At 36.3% G+C, this 23,656-nt stretch overlaps 1 protein-coding gene across 1 annotated transcript; it reads right to left on the bottom strand.

Moving 5' to 3' along the window:
• Window positions 1–12,999: 12,999 nt before the first annotated feature.
• On the bottom strand, window positions 13,000–15,024 carry LOC126455938 (ankyrin-3-like). The gene has a single exon (XM_050091696.1). It carries the CDS (start codon window positions 15,022–15,024, stop codon window positions 13,000–13,002), a length of 2,025 nt encoding a protein of 674 aa, XP_049947653.1.
• Between the last annotated feature and the right edge of the window lie 8,632 nt (window positions 15,025–23,656).

Raw genomic sequence — 23,656 nt, 5'->3', positions numbered from 1 at the left:
GAGAGAACATAGTTGAGGATTTTCCGTGAAGTCGGTAGATAAAATTTTACTTTCGAATTTCTGAACGCTTCATGCTCAGCCCTGCCAAGCGGCGTCCACAAAGGACGTGTCGCTGAGCGCAGCGCAGCCGGCATGGACTGCAAACCGCGCCGCTCTGCCCACGCAACACCGAACAAGTTCGGCTGTGTCGGAACATCAAAGGAAACGGCTCGTTCGTACGTGTTCCTTTTGGTCGGGTTTCTCGCCACCGGTCAACAAAGAGACAGTAGTGTATAGAGACAGTATATGTGTAAATTAATTTGCATTCTATCTCAAAACGGGTTTCGAGAGAAACCATCAGAAAATAGAAAGCTTGATGGATTTGTGCCGAGAACAACTGGAATTGTGGAAATGGAGACATAATGAAGACCACGTAAAAAACGGAAAAAAATGTTACAGAAACGCACTCCTGAGTTATAATCCTGTTCAGGACAATACTGAACCAGCGGGCCATCAATCACCTCTTAATCCTTCAGTTCTATATTCTCCACGTCAGATAGCCCAGTTGCCCCTACAAAGACGACATTGTTTGCTTCCCCATAGGCCTCCTAAGTTGTAATGGTAATAAAGGAAATTTGAGTTCAGTGTATCGTTAAGAGCTCTGCACACTTGAGGTACCATCGTCGAAATGATTTGCTTGGGTACTTTGAAGAAATACATCAAGCTTATAAAGGAATTCATAAAACGAGTTTGATTGCCATTCTCTTTTTAGTGTGTTCTGCATCTGTATAATTAGTGCATATGACTATTTCCATCATGTATGACTGCAAAAATGTATCTAGGTGAGACGGCAAGATTCTAAAACTCCCATTTTTTATATTGCACACTTGCAAGAAGTGACACAAGTCGAAAAATGGCAATTTTTAGTTTGTGTCATTAAAAACTACGTATGAAGTGCCCCAACGTGCACGCAAAACGACCATCTTTATCCCGCAAATCGTCCACTTGAGGGCAACTGTGTCAGTTTTATAGTACACCACTTCATGATTCGCCACGGCAACGTTGCTACCGTCAAGTGTGCATGCGTTATTCAAGAAGAGCGCCACATTTGAAGTTGTACACACTTTTCGTGTATAATCTAAATGGAATGTATTTATTATTACAATGTCTGTGTTATTGCAGTATCTGTGTCTTACATTACATTGCCCTGCAGATATGCACGCATGTCTGTAAAAGCAGACATTGTTTTGACGATTACATCTGTTGCAAATAGTACGAAATCTCGTAACACTGACGACATCTAGACACAGTATAAACACAGACATCCTAATAATCGAAGATACAGATGCCTCGTGGGGTAAAATGGCGATAATAAATAAATCTTTGTTCTACCTGTGCGGGAATGGCAAGTGGGAGGATAAATGATATGTACAACGTGACATATAAGTATTCAAAGTGCAGAAGAATGACCCAGGAATTCCTTTTGTGAAAACATGTAGGAGCAAAAAGAATAAGCACAACAATACCACGCGCAAACAACTAAACATCTCTGCAATGGAGTACGTTGCAGCGTGCGTGAAAAAATGGAAATTTCTGCTATAAAGAAAGCTCATGTTGATCCCTTTTCTACGCGAATTTATTCCTGCACTTTACAGGCCCACTTCTGATTCTATATTTTCGTAAACTGTGTTTCTTACAATGTACCTAATTTATGTTTCTTATTAAATTATATTAATTTTCATAAATAATAATTTTGCGTTTTGTACTTTTCTAATGTAGCAATTTCTACCCGTTTTTCGTTCGTTATTATAACGTAAGTACTAATTTTGCCTATTTAGGTTCTAATGTCAGTGAGTGAAAAAATATATTTCTTGGAGTTCGAAAGAGGCAAAATTGTAACATGAGAAATTATATCAAAAAAAGTTAATGATTTTACTTGTGTGTGGAGCCACAATCATATAAACTTTTTGAAAGATATAACCACCATTTGATTGTACAACAGGTTTTATTCCACAATCTAGATTTCGTCCTTAGACCATTATCAAGTGTTACACGTATTACAAGTCATTAGACTTCAGTAGAACACAAGTCATCGTCAAAATATGTATCTTAACTTATATAAACCAATTTCGTTCAAAGTAAAAGCGAGAACGTTTGTCTAATTGGCTAATTTACTGGCAATTAGCATGCCTTCTTCACTTGATATGTTTGTGGAATAAAATGACCTGTGATTTGCTCAACTATTTTATTCCGCAACCATATCAAGAGAAGGAGATGCTAATTGTCAGTAAATTAGCTTATTATACAAATGTTCTCGTATTTGTTGTTGACAATAGTGGTTTATATAACCGAAGACACATATTTTGACGAAGAGTTGTGTTCTGTTCATGTCTAATGATTTTTAATATTTGCCGTGAACAGAACTACACGTCCATGTTCATACTGTATAGAATACAATGTGAGTTACTGCCAAAATAAGCCACTTACTTGAAATGTAAAGAATATTTATACTATATACTATTTCAGTATGTGTCCATAGAATTCTTTAAGTCCTTTTCTCTAGTATTGCATTTTTGAGTTGTGTCACTGCTCTTGCCAGGGTGCGATATGGATGACATAATTTTATAAACTACACACAAAATTTATTACACACCACAGAATTAATGGTTACACATGGCATATGATAGTTCTGTAATCTAACCACACAGCTGGTCTGATATTTTGTACGGTCGTATTTTGAATAATGAGGTAATGCATAGTAGTCTGCAGTGGGGCTTTTGTGTAACGGTTCGTATCAAATTTTGAAGATTAAAATGTTAGTGCAGATTCTGTGAGGATTTCCCAGCCCTCATAATTTTGATCATCATATGCCTGTCAAAAGCGCATTTACAATAGTCTTTATCCACTCAGGCTTAACGTTATCAGTGCCGGACATGAAATTTTCGTGTTGGCTGCTCAGATAACCAGAAATGTTTCATGTCGCTCTTCCTATTTTTTTTTATATTTCTGTTTACACCCGTATTCAGTGATACTATAAGGGACTTATGATCAGTGATCGCCTGTTCTACAGTGAGTCGAAAAGTCCGGGCCTGTTGGTCGACCAGAGGATCTAATACGTTATTTTCACGAGTTGAGTCTCTAATTGACTGCTAATTGTTAGTATAACAATACGTATGCAGTAAACAAGTCGCGCATTAGAGAAACATGAGAGGTTGCTAACTTTTTACAGAGAAAATAAGGGCTCGCGGACGATGCCTACAAAACAAACATTTCTGGAAATAACAGTAGAAATATATTTAAAAAGTGCATGCATACTTTATTTTACACTATTTTTATATTTATGTATAATCTTTGACTATTTTGGCAAAGATTCTACCAATTTTACATTTGTAAAGAACTCTCTACAGTTAAAATTTCAGTTGTGCTTTTAGCAATTGATATCTTGGCAGAGTCCTTTGAGGTCTTCTCCTTGTTTGTATGACCTAATGATATTAAAAATATTGATTCCTAAATTAAATTCATATCTACGTAATTTTAATTTGCACCAAATAAAATAAAAAAATAGTATTACGAAATTAACTTACGGCTTACCTATAATTTTTGATTGCTGAGAACAGTCGGTATTGCCACTATGAGCCACACTAAATTCGCATTTGCAAACAGAACAGAAGGTTTTTAAACCATTACCTTTCACAGGGTGAGTTCAGTAAAACGTTTCTTCTCAACATGAACGATAAGCGCATATGTTTTTATTTTTTTCTTTGAGGATGACTTCACGCTACCTTCACCGCTACTCGTATTAAAACAAGAAATCACAAACTTCGAATCCGACATCCGACAAGAACACTGCTCACGTCCTCTATCTTGATGTAATGTCGTCCTTCCTCCAAGGGGGGAGAGGGGGGGGTCCGCCTTCCTTTGTTCTGAGGTAGGGTTGCGACCACAATAATATGAAACTGAGAGTGTGTCACAAATGAACGCAACCCCTCTTGCCCAAAAATATGTCGCATTAACCGCTTGCTAGTTGTCATGGCACCTTGCGGACCCTGGAGGTAGAAACACCCCCTCTTTTCTCCCACGCTCCAGTTACGCTCACGAAGGGTCAGCCAGTATTATAAGGCGATAGCCCGTAAAATACAAACAGGAGACACTATGCAATGCTGAGAGTTACTTCAATATTTCCTCCAAAGTAAAAGCTTTAAATGCATACATTTTAGGTTATGCTTTACCGTGACTGTTATTGGCAGTAAATGAAATAACAATTTTACTGTTACCAGTCACTGTTCAGAAATGTGTTTAATCTCTTTTTGTATTCTGACTGTTGGATCATTATGCATTTCTGTTATGTTCTTGGTTTGGAAGAAGTCTAAAGTTTTTTTATATGTATGTTGCTGTGTTTATTACAACAATTGTATTACCTTTGTCAGCTCTTACAATTATTGAATTATTCATGTTTAATTTATTTTAATGGTACACGTAAGGGCTTTTTCTCCTTTCTTGTATGCTAGGAATGGTTTTGCAATTCCCTTCTCAATAATTTCGTTAATTTTGTGGCAGGTTGCTGTTCTGTCATTTTGCTTCTTTAAGGCGATGGTTAAATCTGAGTGATAGTAGTGACGAGCTTCTCTTGGTTCTTTTGGCCCAGTGGAGCTTCAACATTGTGTTTTAAACATTTACAGAGTAGTGCCTCTTCTACTGCAGTGAACACTATATTGGTGTTGTGGTGGCTAGTAACAGTAAAATTGTTGTTTCAAAGGAAAAGCAGTGAACAGAGCTTAATTTAAGCACTCTCTGGCTGACCGACAAAAATTCATCAGTTAAGACAGGACATAGTTGGCAGCCATGGTACTAAGCAACGAAACAGAGCAACTGAGTCGCAGCAGACTAAGTTAAATTGAATAATACATACATTCAGGCATATAGTGACAAACAATTGCTTTAAAACAAAGGCAAGCAGTACTGTCGTTAAGCAATGTTTCATTGTTGCACCATTCATTACTCCACTCATCGTGTTCTACAGATACCATCAAGAAAGATATCCTTCAGAGATATTTAACCAGTCAAGGTATTCGTTAGCAAAAGATCAGCAAATTGCAGAAGCTACTGTGCTAGCAACAGCCTGTATACTACCCACTGGCTAACAAAACTTTTCCCATCATTCTATCTAACCACGTAGCTTGGACATGGGAGGTTGGTGGGGTACGTTTCTAATTTATTGTAGAGATTTCCAAATTCTATCTTCATGGTAGATGGGAGATTCTGAATAACTTAACACCTCAACCCTGGACAAGGATTCAGCAAACAGCATATTTTAAGAAAAAAAGTTTTATGTCTGTTCAGCAGCCATTGTATCATCTAAGCCAGGGATCCCCAAACTATTTTGGACAAGTGACCCCTTTTCCAAAATGAACTGTTACCTCAGACCCCCATGGCCAAATTACCTACTTTTAAGATTAACCCCCTTATTCATAATGGTCCGTTTTTCATCTTGTACGAACTTGAGACTTTACATTACTAGAACAATGCTATTTCCTACAAAAATATTAATTATTCTTAGTACACGTAACACAACATAAACAATACAGTACCTACCTATCTTGAAAGTTTTAAATAAGAACTTGTGTTAATTTAATAGGGGCCGATTCTTAGACCTCGTCGACATCCAAAATCAGTTTTCGTTTATGTCGACTCCTAGGAATCCGATATTGACCCCAAGGGGTCGATACCGACCACTTTGGGAATCCCTGATCCAAACGGAGATCGGGAAAACTTGTTTCGAATTTGGAAAGCAATGCTGACACTCCCCTTTAATGTCTTAAAAATAACGCGTTAGTCTTTTGTTATTGTAACTTTAGATGAACAGCAGCAGATCATAATTTTAAAAATGTGTGATAATCAAAATGCTGTACGTTGAAACATCAAGTACCGTAATGTCAATCAACATGTACTTAAATAGAATCATCATTAATATTCTCGTTACTAGTCAATCCGACAATGTGTCTAATTAAGAAGTTGGCTGGATTAATGTGTGCCAAGAGCGCGGGGGATACCCTCGAATCACTGAGTTAAAACTCTAAAGTGACGTCTCTGGAGATACCGTTATCATCTGGGAGCCACAGGTGCAAAGCTGACATCGTCAGAGGAGCTGGGTCGCGACTGAGGCTGCTCTAAGGCATGAGCAACGCTGTCCGTAGAAGAATACATGCGGATGTAGAACAAATGAAGGATTTCGTAATCGATTTTCTTATTGAATTCAGAATTAACCACTTTAATCGTGCGGGTCTAGTATCAGCACCGGTGCTTGCCAGAGAGATAAGTGAAGTGTTACCGCCGACTGCAAGAGTTTTGTACGGAAAGAGCGTTGCTGTAGCGGGTGACGCACACTTCACATGACTCACGATGTATCAAAGACGAAAAGAGCTGTCTACAGACTTACACGATCGTCTGGTTCACAACACGCGAGGCGAACATGACGTTCAAACGATAACATTCACTTCACCTAGAGAGAATTGGAGTTACGCTTTTTCTTTACTGCGGAGTAAGTGAACCACGAAGTTACATCTTTTATAAATGTGTAAAGTTCTACTTTCACATGGACTGGTCTGTGGATAAGGGAGAAGTTAAAAGTTTGGCAAGATTTAACTCCGAAACTTACTGAACAAGTTGTACTAACCATTTTTCATAACACGCCTTCATCAACCCAGAAAGTGAGACGACTTACTGTTTTACAAGCAAATAAAAACCTGAAACTAGCCAGCATTGAATCCAGTAATATATATATTCAACAGTGTTCGTCAAGGTATCTGAACAAAATACGCTTATTTTTAGAAACTCAAAACTAGTTTCAGGAATTGGTCTGTAATTGGAAAAGGTGGGGAGCCATCCCAGCAGGCGAGTTAAAGTAGAAGCTCTTTTATCTTGTGTCCAATGAATAAATGCTGTTTCAAAAAACCAACACACCGAGGAGCTCTCGAAAACGCGTTGCTATTGGTAAAATTTGTTGTGATAAAATGACGAAAAGCATTAGTATTGGTGGTTAAAGATGTACTTTAATTGTGACTTCTGTTTGGAAAAGAAGTGTAGTAAAAAAACAAGTAAATTGTCTTTTATACACTTTACAGATGGCTGAGACTAAGTTATCTTTTAATTCTGAAGCAAATGTGTTAGTTTTTCGGTGCTTTTTATTCTTAATGGTAGTTCGCTTTACCATATGTGAATATTTATTCGCATTTGCATGTTTCATGATTAATCTGTAAATTGATAATGACAATTCAGAAATGAGAAAGAGAGAGAGAGAGGCGGGGCTCACTTTGCACACAACATAGATTATTACAGAAGAAACATACTTCTTTTAGCTTACTAACGACTTCCCAGAACAGTGAAGGTGTAAAAAAAGGCGAACCACCTTCATAGCTAACGTACAGTTTGAAACTAAACGCTTACAATCACTACACCACAATGCATGCCTTTGTACTGCAAATCACACCTAATAAAGGCTTTCACAGCCGATATGTCATTATTCGATGTTCAAGCATAACAAATCGCACTGAGAATGAAGCGCTTTTTACAAATTTTTATGTGCGATTGCTTGAGACGACATGTTTTCATAATGCGCAAGTTACGATATGAAATTACGAAATCCAATATGGTGTTTCCCAAACACCCAGCATGAATGTTAACGAAAGCCGATAGCAGTTCCTGCGGTCATCAATCAGTGCGTGAATCGTCAAAATGGTCATATTTGCACAAAGTCTTGTGAACTGTAGGTTAACCTGTTGTGGCTGGGTGCATTCCAGCCAGCGGTCCTCACCTGGAGACAGTTCAAGCTTAGTAAATCCGCCGGCAGCTGAGCTATCTCTCTGCAGAAGCTGCACTTTCCGTAGTAGAAGCTCACTGCACCTGCCGACGACCGCTGTCAGTAGGCCATTGTGTTTACGTAGGAGAGGAACACTGAGGTACATAAGCAACCAACATCCCGCACTTACGCGCAACCCGAGTACGGTACATTGCCAGAAAGCAACCATCAGGATCATATTTTCTGTCTACCTGCTGCTCGCGTTAACCAAAATGCAATTGGTATTTTAGATCGAACCTTTTTCACTGATGAAGTCTGGTTTCGTTAACTCACAAAATTCACGAATTTGGTCATCAGAAAATCCACATGTCTTAAGAGAAACGCCATTGCACGCAGAGAAAATCGGAGTGTGAGTTGCCATAGCGCGAGCAGAAATTATAGGACCGATCTTTTTCGATTCTACCATCACTTCCGATGCCTATTGTTCCATGTAATTTACCCATTTATTGCCCTGCTGAATGAAAATGAAATCTCATTTATTTTCTAACAAGACAACGCTACTGCTCGTACGGTACACCAGTGGCTACGACTTTTATATTAAATCTTTGGAGACCGAGTAATTAAAAAAGGTACTTGACGCCCACGCTCACTGGATCGGTCTCCGCCCAAATATTTCCTTCGCTGTGTGGTTAAAACATTTGAGACAAGAAGAAACAGATGAGACAAGAAAGAGGTAAACATTTGCAGCAACTTCTTTGATATTGCTGAGTACAGTGTATTTAATTGTATTTAATGTAAGTAATTCATTTCATTGTTTTACTTGTAATAATGTAGAATCGCGCCTCCCAACATTACTGCAGCCACTAGCAGTGAATCCCTGCCCCTATCTTATACAGCGACATGAATGTGATGCCAACCTTACGCACACCGCAATGCGAAACACGCGGAGCTTGCCGTTGCGGAGTGACTTATGGAAGCAGTGTAGATAACGTTCTAGTAATTAAGCCCAAAGCAAGAAAATAACTGTTTACCCAGTAACAATTGCTCTTACAGCACGGAAAATCGTCATTGGAAATCAGATAGAACAATTTTTAATGACCCAGGAACAAATGTTTTGGTAGTGGTTTGCAGGAGATGATCTAGGGCGAAATCTATAATGAACCAAATGCTGAAATAAAATTTGTTCTATTCCATCATATATTCATATCATTATTTGAAAATAGTTTTCCACATAACCTGATCACAAAGGACAGAAAACTGCCACGTAAAAAACCATGGCTCACTAGAGGGACTAAAGTATCTTGTAAAAGGGAAAAGGGAAAGTATCTGGTGGCCAGAACAAGTAAAGATCCTGCAGCAGTTGCACACTACTCAAAATTACTTAGAAAAGTTGTTAAAAACTCAAGGAACATGCACTTTACGTCATAAGTCAGAAATTCCGACAGCAAACTTAGACTATATGGAAAGTGGTGAAATGAGAGACAGGACAATTGGCTACAGAACAAGCTAACATCTCTATTAAATTAAATGGAAGGCTTATAAACAATGTGTCACATGTTGCAGATACGTTTAGTAATAATTTCTTAAATATTTTACACTACAAAGTATAGGGACAACAGTTTAAGAAAAAAATCACAACAGTATGTAGAAAAAGCAACTCTCATAAAATTCCATCATAAGAATGTATGACCAGCTTCTCCTTCTGAAATTAAGAAAATTATATATTCTCGCAAAAAAAAGGTTCATCTGGATTTGATGGTGTTTCCAACAGAGTAACAAAAGCATGTTCCTGTATAATAAGCCCTACCTTAACTGAAATATGCAATACAGCATTAACTCAAGGCATTTTGTCCAGAGTGATTGAAATATGGTGTTGTTCAACCACTCTATAAGAAAGGTGATAGGAAAGATGTAATTAACTATCAACCTGTTTCACTACTGACATCATTTCCCAAAATTTTTGAGAGAGTGGTGTATTCTAGAATAGTATCCCAACTGAGCAACAATAATATCCTCAGTAAATCGCTGTTTGGAGCTAAGAGGAGTTGGCAGTTGATATTTTCTGTGACCTATCCAAGGCATATTATTGTATAAATCACAGAATTCTCTTAGATAAACTGAGGACTTACAGAGTCGATGATATAGCCAACCAATGCAATATCAAATCAAAAACTGCAGGAAATTGTACTTAGTAATTTAGCCAAAGTAATCAGGGAAGATTCTTCTGACTGAAGAGAAATCACATATGGAGTTCCTTAGGATACAAACATAGCTCCACAATTGTTCGTCAAACATGTAAACAATCTTCCACGTAGTATACAACAAGCAGAATTAGTTCTTTTTTCAGATAACATTAATATTGCAATCAAACCAAGCATACATACAGCAACAGAAAAAACTGTAGATGATTTTCTTTAAAGTATCGCTGCCTGGTTTTCTGCGAATTTTCTCACTCTCAATTTTGAGGTGTCCATATCAACGAGAATTTAAATGGGAGAAAGCGCATTTTGAAACTCTTAAAGCAACTTAGTTCAGCCACATAAGCTCTTAGTGTCATTGGAAATCTTGAGGGGAGAGAAATCAGTAATTTACATATTTTCATTTAATAGTGTCAAATAGAATAATGTTTTGGGAAACTCATCTTTAGGAAAGGGAGCGTACGTTGCTAAAAACCATGTTGTAATAGTAATATGTGATGCTCACCCAAGATCATCTTGTAGACATCTATTTAAGAAGTTGGTAATTTCCACTAACACTTCACAGTATATCTTTTTCCTTATGAAACTGTTGTGGGTAATCCACTGCAGTTCAAAAGGAACAATAATGGATATAATTACAATATGAGAAGAGATAAGTGAAATACATTACTCCACATTCAGGGTGTCTTTAGCACAGAAAGGGGTGCTCAATAGTGCAACTGAAATGTTTGATCATTTGCCCAATGATGCAAAATATCTGAAACACACTGAAGGTTTCTCCTTGACAATTCCTTCTATTCTGTAGATGAATTTCTATTATTTTTATGTGTAAATGGTGGTGGGTAGGAATTACTAGCTCACATTTGTATATTTAAAAAAACACATGAATGTTCAGCTTGGAGCCATATTTACAAATTAATTTCTGATATGGATGTGATATTACTTCTTCCACCTTACTACAATTTATTGTGCAAGATCTGTGGAACATGAAACTAACTAAACCTCCCCTATTTTCTGTTGAAGTGTCCTATATCTGTATGAGATGTCACAGAACCAAAACAAATAATTGAATTATATTCAGGGGCAATGTAGATGATGTAAATAATGTTTGTATTCAGCAAAACCAAATGGTGATAGTATTGTTTCAATTTGTTAACCATGTCTCTTTAGAGACCCTACATTTCCTACACTCACTTTCGAATACATTTCCTGTATGATGATATGATTCAGATGAGCTGCAATTTACAGAATCACAATGGAAGATACATTGTTAATTTCCATGTAAACTGTATGCCTTTGTCAAAATTTGGGGTGAGTTCCAAATCTTGTGATCAGGTATTCAACATTATTGGCTGCATAACACGTAGCAGTGATCACTTAAACAGGCTTTTATAGGTACATATATTGATAACTATAAATCTTTTTTTCTAAATGTGAAATAACAATAGGAGTTAAACACCAGTGAGTTAATACACTTGAGGAAACAGTTATTCCACTTTTTCCAAAATAGTGTATTTTCTCCTAATTTAACTATGTTAAATTTAGTTTGTGTAAAAGAAGAAGAGAAAGAGAAAGAGAGAGGGAGAGAGGCAAAGAGAAAGAGAGAGAAATTTTAGTAGTCTATACTGGGAGTTACCAGAAGTAGAAAATGTTCACATACTACATCAAACCACATTTGCATAATTCTTCCATATACAGATGGATAATAAAACCAAGTTATAATGAACAAACATAGTTGGCTACTCAAAAGGTTTTAAGCCCTCCATACTCTGTGCCACCCCACGCTATATTCACCTACAGATTAATTTTAACTAATTGTCCTCATCGTCTGATGGTTTCTAGAAACTGGTATCACAATCATGAAAGAGTAATAATAAAAAATTATAGGCATTTACTGGCAAAAAACCTCTTATTTGACACATTGACTGCTGTGTGGCCACAGCCGTCACAGCAGAATGGTATGTCTGATGTCATGTGAATTTGGCAGCCGCAGTAGAGCCTTATGCCTAATGCCATGTGCCTGACCTGTCAATGGAACATCCATCACTAAGCATGCAGCAGTCAGCATGTTATAGCTATACATAAATAAAAAATGAGAAATATTGAGGTATGCTTTGATTATGTTCCCATTTGTATCCATTATGTCACTTTTTCCATTTTCACTTTTAATCATTACTGCTGTTACTTGTGCCTCAGTAATGATTCCAAATCAGACAGTTATGGGCATTGTACCTATTTTAATGTTACCAGTAGCTGTTTATTTAAACTGTACAAGTTTTATATGTGTAAGTACATTAATTGGAAGTTCTCAGTTGGTTTCATGTTTTATTATAAAAGTACTTTAGGTGGTGCAAATACAACAAAAGCTGCTAGAAAGTTGTGAGTAGATTTCATAAACACAAGTAAAGCTTAGACCTATACAGTTTACAAATATGCATAGACTAAATACAAATTATTTTTTTCTATCCTGTAACTCAAGTTACCATACATTTTAGACCAAATTTTTTGTCATAAAGACCATTATTTTTTATTTGCTGTAGAAATGCCCGAAATCTTCATTCAGTTATTATAAAATGAGAATCGTAAGATTCAAATAGTTCACAAATGTCAACTGCAGTATATATCTTAGCAGCATCCCATATAGTTATTTCAATAAAGGGAATAAGTTTCTGTTATTTTAAAATACATCTTAAAAAGCGAAACTTCGTTCATTATAAAATGTCATCTTGAACACGATTCTCACAGTTAACAAATTGTATAGCTGATGTGCTGTTCTGGCCTTGTGTGGTTTGAAAAGAAATATTTAACACACTTATCATGGTATCTTCACATTCTTCTAACTGTAAGCTGAGAGATAACATAAAATACATATGGAAATAACAGACAAAATTGTGATTACAAAAACACTAAAATATACTTTGACAGTGTGCAAAATAACAGAAAATGAATATCAATTCACATAATTTGAACTACTTCTGTCAGAATACTCAGTGATATGAATGAATAATAAACAAGTATTCTTCTCCATTACAAATCACAAAACAATTCACAAAGTTCTTCATATCCATTTCTTGAAGCTATTTCTATCATAGTTTCTTTGTTTTCATTCTTGCAGTTTTTTATGGCAAAAAATTCTGCATATTTTATCACTTTTAATTCGTTTAACTCTTTTATCACTGTGTTATCGTTCCCGCTTATTCTAATGAACATACATTCAATCAATTTTAGAGTCTCTGCAACTTCTTTTTTTCCTCCTTCTTCGGCGAAATGTAGTGGTGTCTTTTTACCTATTTTGGTTCTTGCATTGTATACTGCACCATTTTGCAATAAGGCGCACAGTATTTCATGATGCCCAAATTTTGCTGCGTAATGTAGTGGAGTGACGCCATTACTGTTGCTCAAATTAATATCAGCCCCATTTTTAAGCAAAACATTAACAACGGCCAAATGTCCTTTCCAAGATGCATGGATAAGCGGTGTTCCATACTTCACACTGCTGCTGTTGACTGGTGCCCCATCCTGAATACATTTTTCAATTTCAGCACACTTAGATTTTTTCAGAGCTTGAAATAGCGCTTCAGTAGCACGCAATAAGGCATTTATATTCTCGTTCCTTTTCTTCGCAGCAGTCTCTGAGACGGTCATGTTTCCTAAGTAGGGGGCAGTCTTCACATCATAATGTGCACCATTTTCTAACAGCCATCTTGCAATGACGGGCTCATCACACTGTACTGTAACATGGAGTGCTGTTTCATTATGGAGTCCCCTTGCATTTATATCTGCTCCGTTTTCGATGAGAGCTCTCATGGTATTTAGTTTAGAGGCCTGCATCTGTGCACTCGATAGTCCCGACTCTTTGAGAAGGACTTGGATGGGACCCTGATGTGCTGCAAAGTGAAGTGGCGTCCATTTTCTGTGATCAACTGCACTGACTTTGGCTCCTTTTACCAAAAGGTATTTAACGACTTCGACGTTACAGTAGTCTGCTGCGAAATGCAATGGTGTAGTTAGCTCGTGAGTCTTCACATCAACTTCTGCACCCCTAGCGATAAGAATTTTTATGGTATCCAGATGGCCCTCGTAGGCGGCGCTATGCAGTGGCGTCCACATTCGATTATTAGTGACATTAACGTCAGCTTTGCTTTCGATCAGGATGTTTACTACAGCAGTGAAATTGTTACGTGCAGCAAGGTGTAAGGGTGTTGTTCCAGTCCTGTCCCTCGTATTCACGCTAGCACCTTTCGCAATCAAAAGTGTGGCGATTTCTGCTGAGTTTTCGCTCTGTGCTACACTAAGCAATGGCGTCCATCCGTCGTTATCTCTCACATTCACATCTGCCCCACTGTTTATCAAAAACTGACTTACTGCGGTGTGTCTATTTTGTACGGCCAAGTGCAATGCAGTGGAGCCTTCTCCATTCTTTGCGTTAATCGCGGCCTTATTCTGGAGCAGCAGCTTTGTTATTTTGATATTTCCCTTTTTTGCTGCGAAATGTAGTGGTGTCGAACGCTCCGAATTTCTGGCATTTACAACAGCACCGCTTTGCACAAGAAATTCGGCTACGTCTTCGAAATTCTGCGTCACAGCGACAATTAGCGGAGTGTCTTTCCTGACGTTGTCCCCGGCATTCACGTCTGCATTCGCCGAAATCAGTGCCTTCACTACAGGCAAATGTCCGTGGTGTGCTGCAAGGTGTAACGGATATACTCTGGAACTACTCTTGGCGTTAACATTAGCGCCTGCAGTGATCAAAGTTTGCGCGATGTTTGGGTCAGCAATTCTGGCCGCTGAATGTAACGGCGTCAGACCCCTTTCAAGGACCCCCACTGGAGAAGGGGCAGATGCTTCTGCATTTACATCACAGCCCTTTTCGAGAAGCGCTTTAATAATTTCCAAATGGCCTTGCTCCGCAGCAATGTGGAGCGGTCGTACCTTAAAACAGTCTGCTGCATCGGCGTCTGCTCCTTCCGCCAGCATTCGCAAGACAGCTTGCAAGTCGCCGAAAGCTACTGCTGCGTGGAGTTGCTCTGTCTTGCTGTCGCTCGCGAACATTGTTCACAGAATATGTCGCGGAGACTAACACGGAGAACCACCGCACTGTCACACACGCGCACTACCCTCCGGACAACACTCCACACTGTCGCATCTCAAACTGACGTTCTCCCCACACAAGCACTCATATAAAAGATGTACGCCATACAGGTTCACCAACATTTGAGACACTAAACCATCTTAGGAATACAGAAGCAAGAAAAACTTCCTTACAGAAGTAGCCAAGCTGCTACTATCGCAAAATAACACTGAAAAGCCACACTGAAATATTAATAGGCTACTATACTTCTACACTGGTAAGATACGTTCCCGTAACAGTGCTGGTCAAATACATTGAGGTATAATAAGGGGAGATGCTACAGCGCTAGTCTGTTCCACACATATGTTCGGTGCCATTCTGTTTGGTTCGGTTCGGTCACAGCCGACAAGTGTGAAACGATGCTTCGGTTTCTATTCAGTATCTAACAAACAGTAGAGCACCGAATACTCCCTCGACACGAACAAGTTTCATCAGGTTTCTATAAGGGGCAAGCAGACAGCAATCGAGGCGTTCACACACGCTCGGTTCAGTTTCTGCTTCAACCTGTCAGCCAGTAGATCTCTTTAAAAATTATCTCTTATTTTTGGTCACTTTTTTCTAAAAAAGTGAACATTTTACCAGATGTTGACGTGGCTCAGCTGATTTCTGTTGTGCAATCAATCCAGTGCTGTGGGGCAAAAGTTGTGAAAGACATAAGGATTAATTTAAGACACAGGAAGAAATTGTCAACGACTTTGATGGATTTGGCATCACTAAGTACTGAATAACTGATTTTTGTCGAGTAAGAGCCATATTACCTAGGAAAACTGGTAAATTTTCCGCTATTTTGACGAAATGAAAACGTTGTGCTTTGAAAATTAAAAAAAAAACCATGACATTTATTAAAATACCTTACATATCAAATTACAATACAGTAAACGGTTGATTACATTCCCTTATAAATGTATCTTGCCGTAGAAGACGGTCCTTTAGCACCTGTAATTCATCAAATGATGTCGACATCCTGAAGTAATTAAAAAAATTTATTCATGGTCTCGCAACTTCGGGAAAATCGTATAGAATGCTCTAAATTCCTTCTGTAAAGCGATGAGAGGGTGTCTCAGTGAATTCTGGTATTCCTCCTTTGCTTTTTATTTATTCTTCTATAGAGAAACAAAATGGCAACAACTTGACTTCTCTCCGTGATCACTACTGAGCCGGTATACGGGAGAAAACATAAAACCTAATATGAGTCGTTTGAGAACCTTGTATGTGTGCGTTGCAACGGAAAACGAAGCGAACCGAGTGCAACTGCATACGGGCGAAACAGGTCTTATGCTGTACGCTTCTTTGAAGTTGGTACCGCCATGTTAGTTTGTTTAAAACGGTAGCGGACGATCACTTCTTGTTCTTAATTTCTGTCGTCTACTCGCAACGGTTATTTTAAACAGTAAATGATACAGTGCTTTTGTGAGTAACTCAGCATCAGGAAACCATTTTTTTGTCTTAAGTGCCTATTTGATCCAATAATACTACACATATCGCCTCATTAATGAAACTTTCAATTTGTTATAGGCCTACGTTTCTAAACACCAAGAAGAGAAATATTTGATATGAAAATGTTGCTTTCATAATCCAGCATTTTTCTTAATATGGACTGACGAAACTGATATTCAGTCAATGTTGTCTACCCAGAAATGATGAGAACATACTCGTATGGCGCCATGTTTGGTTGGTTTCTAGTCTTTCCTTTACACAGCGTTCACAAGAGTGATTTTCCAGAAGTCTAAATTCAAATGACAGAAATTGAACCAGTGCAACAAAAAGTCATGTGCGGAATTTCAAAAATCTCGCTTGAATCCGCTTACGAATGAAATGTGATTCCTTCACTCTTTAGATTATAAACAGGACGACTAGCACACCTACAAATTTTGCAAGCTCTCATTTTTTATCAAAACACTTCCACAGGAAGCTAATATTTGGGCATATTAACATGACGACCGTCGGCTTCAAGTTTGTGACGTCATGGCAACTCCCTTTATTAAACTTCATGGTCAAATAGGAACGCCGCTGTGGACAAGTAGATCTGTTTAAAAAAATGTGTACAGGGTGAATCCCTTTAGTGATATCAACAGGTACATCCAACTGAAGTAAAGTAATTCGTGCGATTAACAATTGTATACAAGTTTATTCTCGGTAAATGTACAGGAATCAGTGATACTACAAATCCGTAAGCAAAAAGTAACGTCCGACCTTTTCAGAATATGTGCTCGCAGTCTACCGGGAGCCGTCGCCACTTGTCTGCTGGCAAACGCCTCGCGCTTTCCCCAACAGATGGCGATTGTGCTTCTTACGGCTGCGGTCGCAGTGGAACAGGAATCTGTCTGTTGTTTCCGCCGACGGGCGACATCGGCCGAAGATGGACGATCTTTTCAAATTAGTGCGCCATTACATATACGTCTTCATTCTTCATCTACACTATGGAAACCTCCCTGAAGTGCATGGCAGGGGGTACATGCCATTGTACTCGTTCCAATCACGTATGGAGCGCGGGAAGAGAGATGGTTTGAATGCCTCTGTGTGCGTTGTAATAATTATGCTAATCTTGTCTTCACGATATCTATGTGAGCAATATAGGTGTTGTAGTATATTTGTACAACCACCATTTAAAGCCTGTTTTTGAAACTTTGTTAGTAGACTTTCTTGGGGCAGTTACGTCTATCTTCCAGAGCTTCCAGTTCAGTTTCTTCAAAATCTCTGCGACGCTTTCCCACGGGAAACCTGTGACCATTCGTGCTGCTCTTCTCTGTATGCGTTGAATACCCCTGTTAGTCCTATTTGGTATGAGTCTCATACATTTTAGCAATATTCTAGAACGGCTTGCACGAGTGATATGTAAGCAATATCCGTTGTAGATTGACTGCACTTCCTCAGTATTATACCAATAAACGGAATTCTACCACCTGCTTTACCGACTACTGAGCCTATGTGATCGTTCCATTTCATATCTCTACAAAGTGTTTCGTCCAGGTATTTCTACGAGTTGGTCGCTTCCAACAGTTGCTCTTTGATATTATAGTCATAGGATACTACAGTTTTACGTTTTGTGAAGTGCGCAATTTTACGTTTCTGAACATTTAAAGCAAGTTGCCGATCTTTGCGCCACTTTGAAATCTTATCAAAATCTGACTGAATATTTATACATTTTATTTCAGACAGTACTTCATTATACAGTAGATATCTACATCACCTGCAACAAGTCGGAGGTTATCATTAATATTGTCCGCAAGGTAATTAATATATAACATGAGCAGCAAGGATCGCAGCACACTTCCCTGGAGCATACACAAAGTTACTCCCATATGTGACGTTGACTCTCAACACAAGATAACATGCTGTGTTCATCCTACCAAAAAGTGCTAGCTAAAAATTCAGTTGATGTCTCATATGACCGTATTTTTACCAATAACTGTAGGTGTGGTATTGAGTTAAATGCTTTTCGGAAATCAAGGTAAACTGCAAGTACCTGACAGCCTTGCTCCAAAGCTTTTAGTATTTCATGTAAGAAAAGTGCGAGTTGAGTTCACATAGTGGATGTTTTCCAACATAGTTATTGGGGGATTGGGGCACACCTGAAGTTACTTCTACATCTGCCAGTGACTCTCCATCACAGACAACATGCTGCATACCCCCTATCAAAATGTTCTTAATCGAAATTTCACTTTGTATCCCATATGATCGTACTTTTGACAATAAGGGTAGGTGTGGTACTGAGCCAAATGTTTTTCTGAAATCAAGAAATATTGCATTACCTGACTGCCATGGTTATAAATTATAACTTCAAAAAACAATTTGTTCGAGTGAGAAGACGGGCGTACTTCTGTTTATTGTCACTGTAATGGATCTTTTTTGGAATGTGTTGGAGTGGGTATAAGCTGCTTACAGATTATTTGGGTTTTATACCAGTATGGTGCTGATACTGTTATATGAACTGGTTTGAAAATGTGGTGTTTGTTTTTTCTCTTTTCTGTATGTTACATTGTAGTGAGAAGAGTCATGGGATAGCGATATACGTATATACCAGGGTCGTTCAATAAGTAGTGGGCCACATTTTTTTTTCTCAGAACATATTTATTGTTAAGAGTCAGAATTTGGTGACAACATATATCAGCAAGTCTTGTCCGTGTCCTATTTTTCTATGTAGTCTCCATCAAGTTCTAAGGAAGAGCATGTATTCCCTGCTGGTAAAAGCTCTTGTCCTATAGGCGTAGCCATGTTTTCACAGCCATGTTTTCACAGCATGACTGACACAATCGTCACCCTCAAAGTGTGCTCCTTGTCGGTCTCAAAACGCTCCAAAAGTTGAAATGAAATAGCCCTTCTTTGAATCTTGTGGTCCGTTGTGAGCATTCGCAGAAGCCATCGTGAGCACCTCTTTGAATATCGGACAGTCTCGATCAATGCAGACGCATTTCCAATGCTGACCAACAACTCTGGAGCCAACTGTTAAGTTGTGATGTGCCTGTCAGCACGAATAATGGCATCAGCACGATTTAGCCTGTCTTCGGCAGTGGCTGTGACAGGACATCCCGAGCATGGCTGATCATGACCTCTGTTTATGCATTTCCTGAGGCTATAACTTTCTTTACCCATCGCCCAACTGTACTCCAATCAACTGCAGCATCGCCGTGTACTGTACACAAACGTTTATGTATGTTTGCCATGGGTCCGTTTTCTGCACACAGGAACTCAGTAACAGCATGCTGCTTGTAACGTGAGTCGTATGCAGATGCCACTTTGACACTGTACTATGGCTCTGCCATCCTCCAGAAGGGTTTGAACCTTCACTGGCGCACAGAACAAACATCAAATGTGAAGCGCCAACAAGTACATTTGTTAATGTATATTAATGGCTTTTTAAAAAAAAATGTGGGGCATTACTTATTGAATGACCTTCGTATGTATGCCGGTAGTATCGTGTACACAAGGCAGAGCTGTCATTTTTACTTAGGTGATCAATGTGAAAAGGTTTCCGACTTGATTATGGCCGCACGACGGGAATTAACAGACTTTGAACGCGGAATGTTAGTTGAAGCTGGACACATGGGACATTCCATTGCGGAACTCGTTAGGGAATTCAGTATTCCGAGATCCGCAGTGTTAAGAGAGAGCCGAGAATACCACATTTCAGGCATTACCTCTCATCACAGACAATGCAGTGGCCGAGGGTGTTTGCGTAGAGTAGTCAGTTCTTGTAGGCAAGCAACATTGCATGAAATAACCACAGAAATCAACGTCAGATCCACAACGAACATATCCGTTAGGACAGTGTGAAGAAATTTGGCGTTAATGGGCTATGCCAGCAACGTCAGACGCGAGTGCTTTGATAAATGGTGAAAAATAAGTATACAATTTTGACTATGATTTCATACATAAAAGGATTATCATTGTTGGTGAAAATATAAATAGAGATTTAAAAGTTGATGATTTTGATATAATAGTAAGTGTAACTAATGAGCTATATTCAATAAAAATAGTAATCAATCAATAAAGGTACACAAGTTTTATAACTCTAACATTAATAGATTCCATTGAAACTATTCCTGTAGATGTAAATATAATTCTATTTAGTGAAATAATTTAAAATTTAATAGATTTTTGATCTATATAAATGAATAATCATAATTCACATTTAGTTCTTAAAGGTGATTATATTTATTGTTCGAAAAGTAAAAAGTTTACAGAAACACATAATCCGCATAAAGTAACAACTAAAAATGGAACACAAGGAATCTTTTGTAAATCTAAAAAATAAATTTTTAAAAAAATTGTAAATGGTGAAGGATTAAATAATATTTGTGAAAATATAATTAATGACTTAATAAACCAATTAGAAAGAATTTTAAAAAGAAGAAATGTTGTTTCTTTTGGTATAAATGATTTATGACAAGCTGAACTAGTTGAAATGGATTCAGGTAGTTCAAAAGGAATTTCAAAAATAGACAAATGTTATAAATATTTATGAACAATAAATGATGTTTTTTCAAAATATGCATTTGCTGTTCCTATTAAAAATAAAGAAGCTAAAAATATAGTTCATGCTTTTCAAAGAATGTTAATAGTTAGAAAGCCAAATAACTTACAAACAGATAATGGTAAAGAATTTTATAAGAAACATTTTCAAGAATTAATGAAGAAATATAACATTAATATTATTCAAATTTTTCAGAATTAAAAGCATCTGTTGTTGAACGATTTAACAAAACACTAAAAGAAAAAATGTGGAAGAAATTTGCTTTACAGGGAAATTACAAATGGTTAAATTTTTTAAGAAATCGATGTGATGAATACAATAACACAAAACCTTCTACACTAAAAATGAAACCAATAGAAGTTAATGAAAAAATTTTAAAATAATTAACATTATACTTAATGAAAATGCTATGTTTAAAAAATGTGATAAAGTTAAAATTACTAAACTTAAAAATCTTTCTGAAAAAGGATATAAAGCTAAATTGGTCATCAGAAATATTTGAAATTGAAGATGTTATATATTCTAATCCAATTAAATATTAATTAAAGACATAAAAGGAAATTTATACAAACAAAAACTACAAAAACAAAACAACCACATGTATTATACATGTTTAAGTTAAATGGTTAGATTTTGATAATTCACATAACAATTGGATAAATAAAGTTCAAGTAATTTTATGAAGAATTAGTTTCCTATTCAATTTAACAATCAATAAGTTTTTAAACAATTAGTTTTGTAAAAGAATCAGTTTGCTATTTAGTTTAAAAATCAGTTAGTTTTTAAATATATAGTTTTTAAAAGATTGAGATTACTATTTAATTTAACAAGCAATTAGTTTTTCAAAAGGATTACTTGACTATATATTTAAACAACCAATTTAAAAAATTAGTTTTTAAGCAATTAGCTTTTTAAATAATTAGTTAACAATTTAGCCTACTATTTAGTTTAACACTCATTTAGTTGTTAAATAAGTATCCTTATTTTCAATTTGAACATCTTTTGATTTAATTATTTCATCTTTTATATTAATTCTTCCTTGTTTTACTTTAATACTTTCATCTTTCATTTTAATTCTATCACCTTTAGTTTAATTGTTTCTTTGATTATTTTATTCAATGATTGTAGCTTTTGTGTACAAAAATTTTTGTGTTTTATTTGAAGTTTGTAAGAAGCTTCCATTAATATAGAAAATATTTTAAATATAAATTTTTTTTAATTTTATGTAGAAGTAATTTTATTAATTTTATATATAAAACATTTATTACATTTTTAATAACTTACAATGACCATATGGCAGTCAGTCTATCTTTTATTATCATGAGGACTATTTCGTTTACTTGAATTTTGAATATTTCATGTTTTTCACCTTAATTAAATTATTTTTTTGTATTGTGAATATTTAAATACTAGATACGGAGAGCAACTTTGTCTAGAACTCAATAATGATTTTTAAGTTATTTTATCAAATAGATTTTATAAATTAATTGATGATTTTGATTTTGAAATAATTGAAAAGCGACAAATGAAATTGAAATATAATGGAATGAAAAAACTTCAAAATAGAAATAATGAATTTCATGATATAGAGTTCACAATATAAAATTTTTAAAATAATGTACTTATTTTTTAACTAATACATTTTACTATCTTACAATCATGTCATAAATTTATATATTTTACTTCTGTTAACCAATACATTTTATTTAATTTACTTATGTTCACAATGTGATTTTTTTAAATAATGTAATTTGTTAACCAATACTTTTTAATTTATTTACTTTCATTCACAATATGATTTTTTATAATAATTTACTTTGTTAACTAATACCTTTTTATTAATGGACATACACTGACAGTTTAAAATTTTTATAAATAACTTACTTTTTAACTAATACATTTTAATTAATTTACTTACCTTCACAGAGTAAAATTTTTAAAAATGACATACGTTTGTTTACTAAAACAAGTTATTGTGTAAAAACCACGTTGTAAATGAAGTTAGGAATCTGTTGTTTATTTTAATTGGTTGTATTATTGTAAATAATAGGTAATTAGTTAACATTATTAACTCAGTTTAGTTAATTAGTTATACTAAATTTTTAAAAAAGTTTTTTAAAGCAGTTGTGTTATTTATAAAATACAGAATTTATTTTAAGATTGCATTAGTGCGTCAGAGCCTACAAAAACATTCTACAGTTCCAGGTGTTAAAAATCAATATATCTTCTTTCTCCAGCTTTTCATAGGAGACCACTTACGCTGTGGACTAAGTAGACATTTGTTTTCTTTTTTTGTCAATATTTCAACATGATATTTAAGACATTCAAATTTCGAACTTTACAATTCCCTGTTATTTACATCAAACAATTGCATTTCAAAGTTGCCAACGTCATTATTAATGAGAGAAAAATTTAATTTCGTTACAGCAGAATGAAGCATTTTTGTTAACAAAGGCTAATGTCGCTTTGTTGTTTCTGAATTCCTGAAACCCATTGACAAAAGCTTCCCCCACATTTTAAATTTGTTTTTATGAAATACAAAATTATTTCCTTGGTGATGTTTCAAACAGATTGGAAAG

The sequence above is a fragment of the Schistocerca serialis genome, chromosome 2, assembly GCF_023864345.2.
Source record: "Schistocerca serialis cubense isolate TAMUIC-IGC-003099 chromosome 2, iqSchSeri2.2, whole genome shotgun sequence".
Classification (NCBI taxonomy): domain Eukaryota; kingdom Metazoa; phylum Arthropoda; class Insecta; order Orthoptera; family Acrididae; genus Schistocerca; species Schistocerca serialis.
This window is presented reverse-complemented; position numbering and strand designations above follow the sequence as displayed.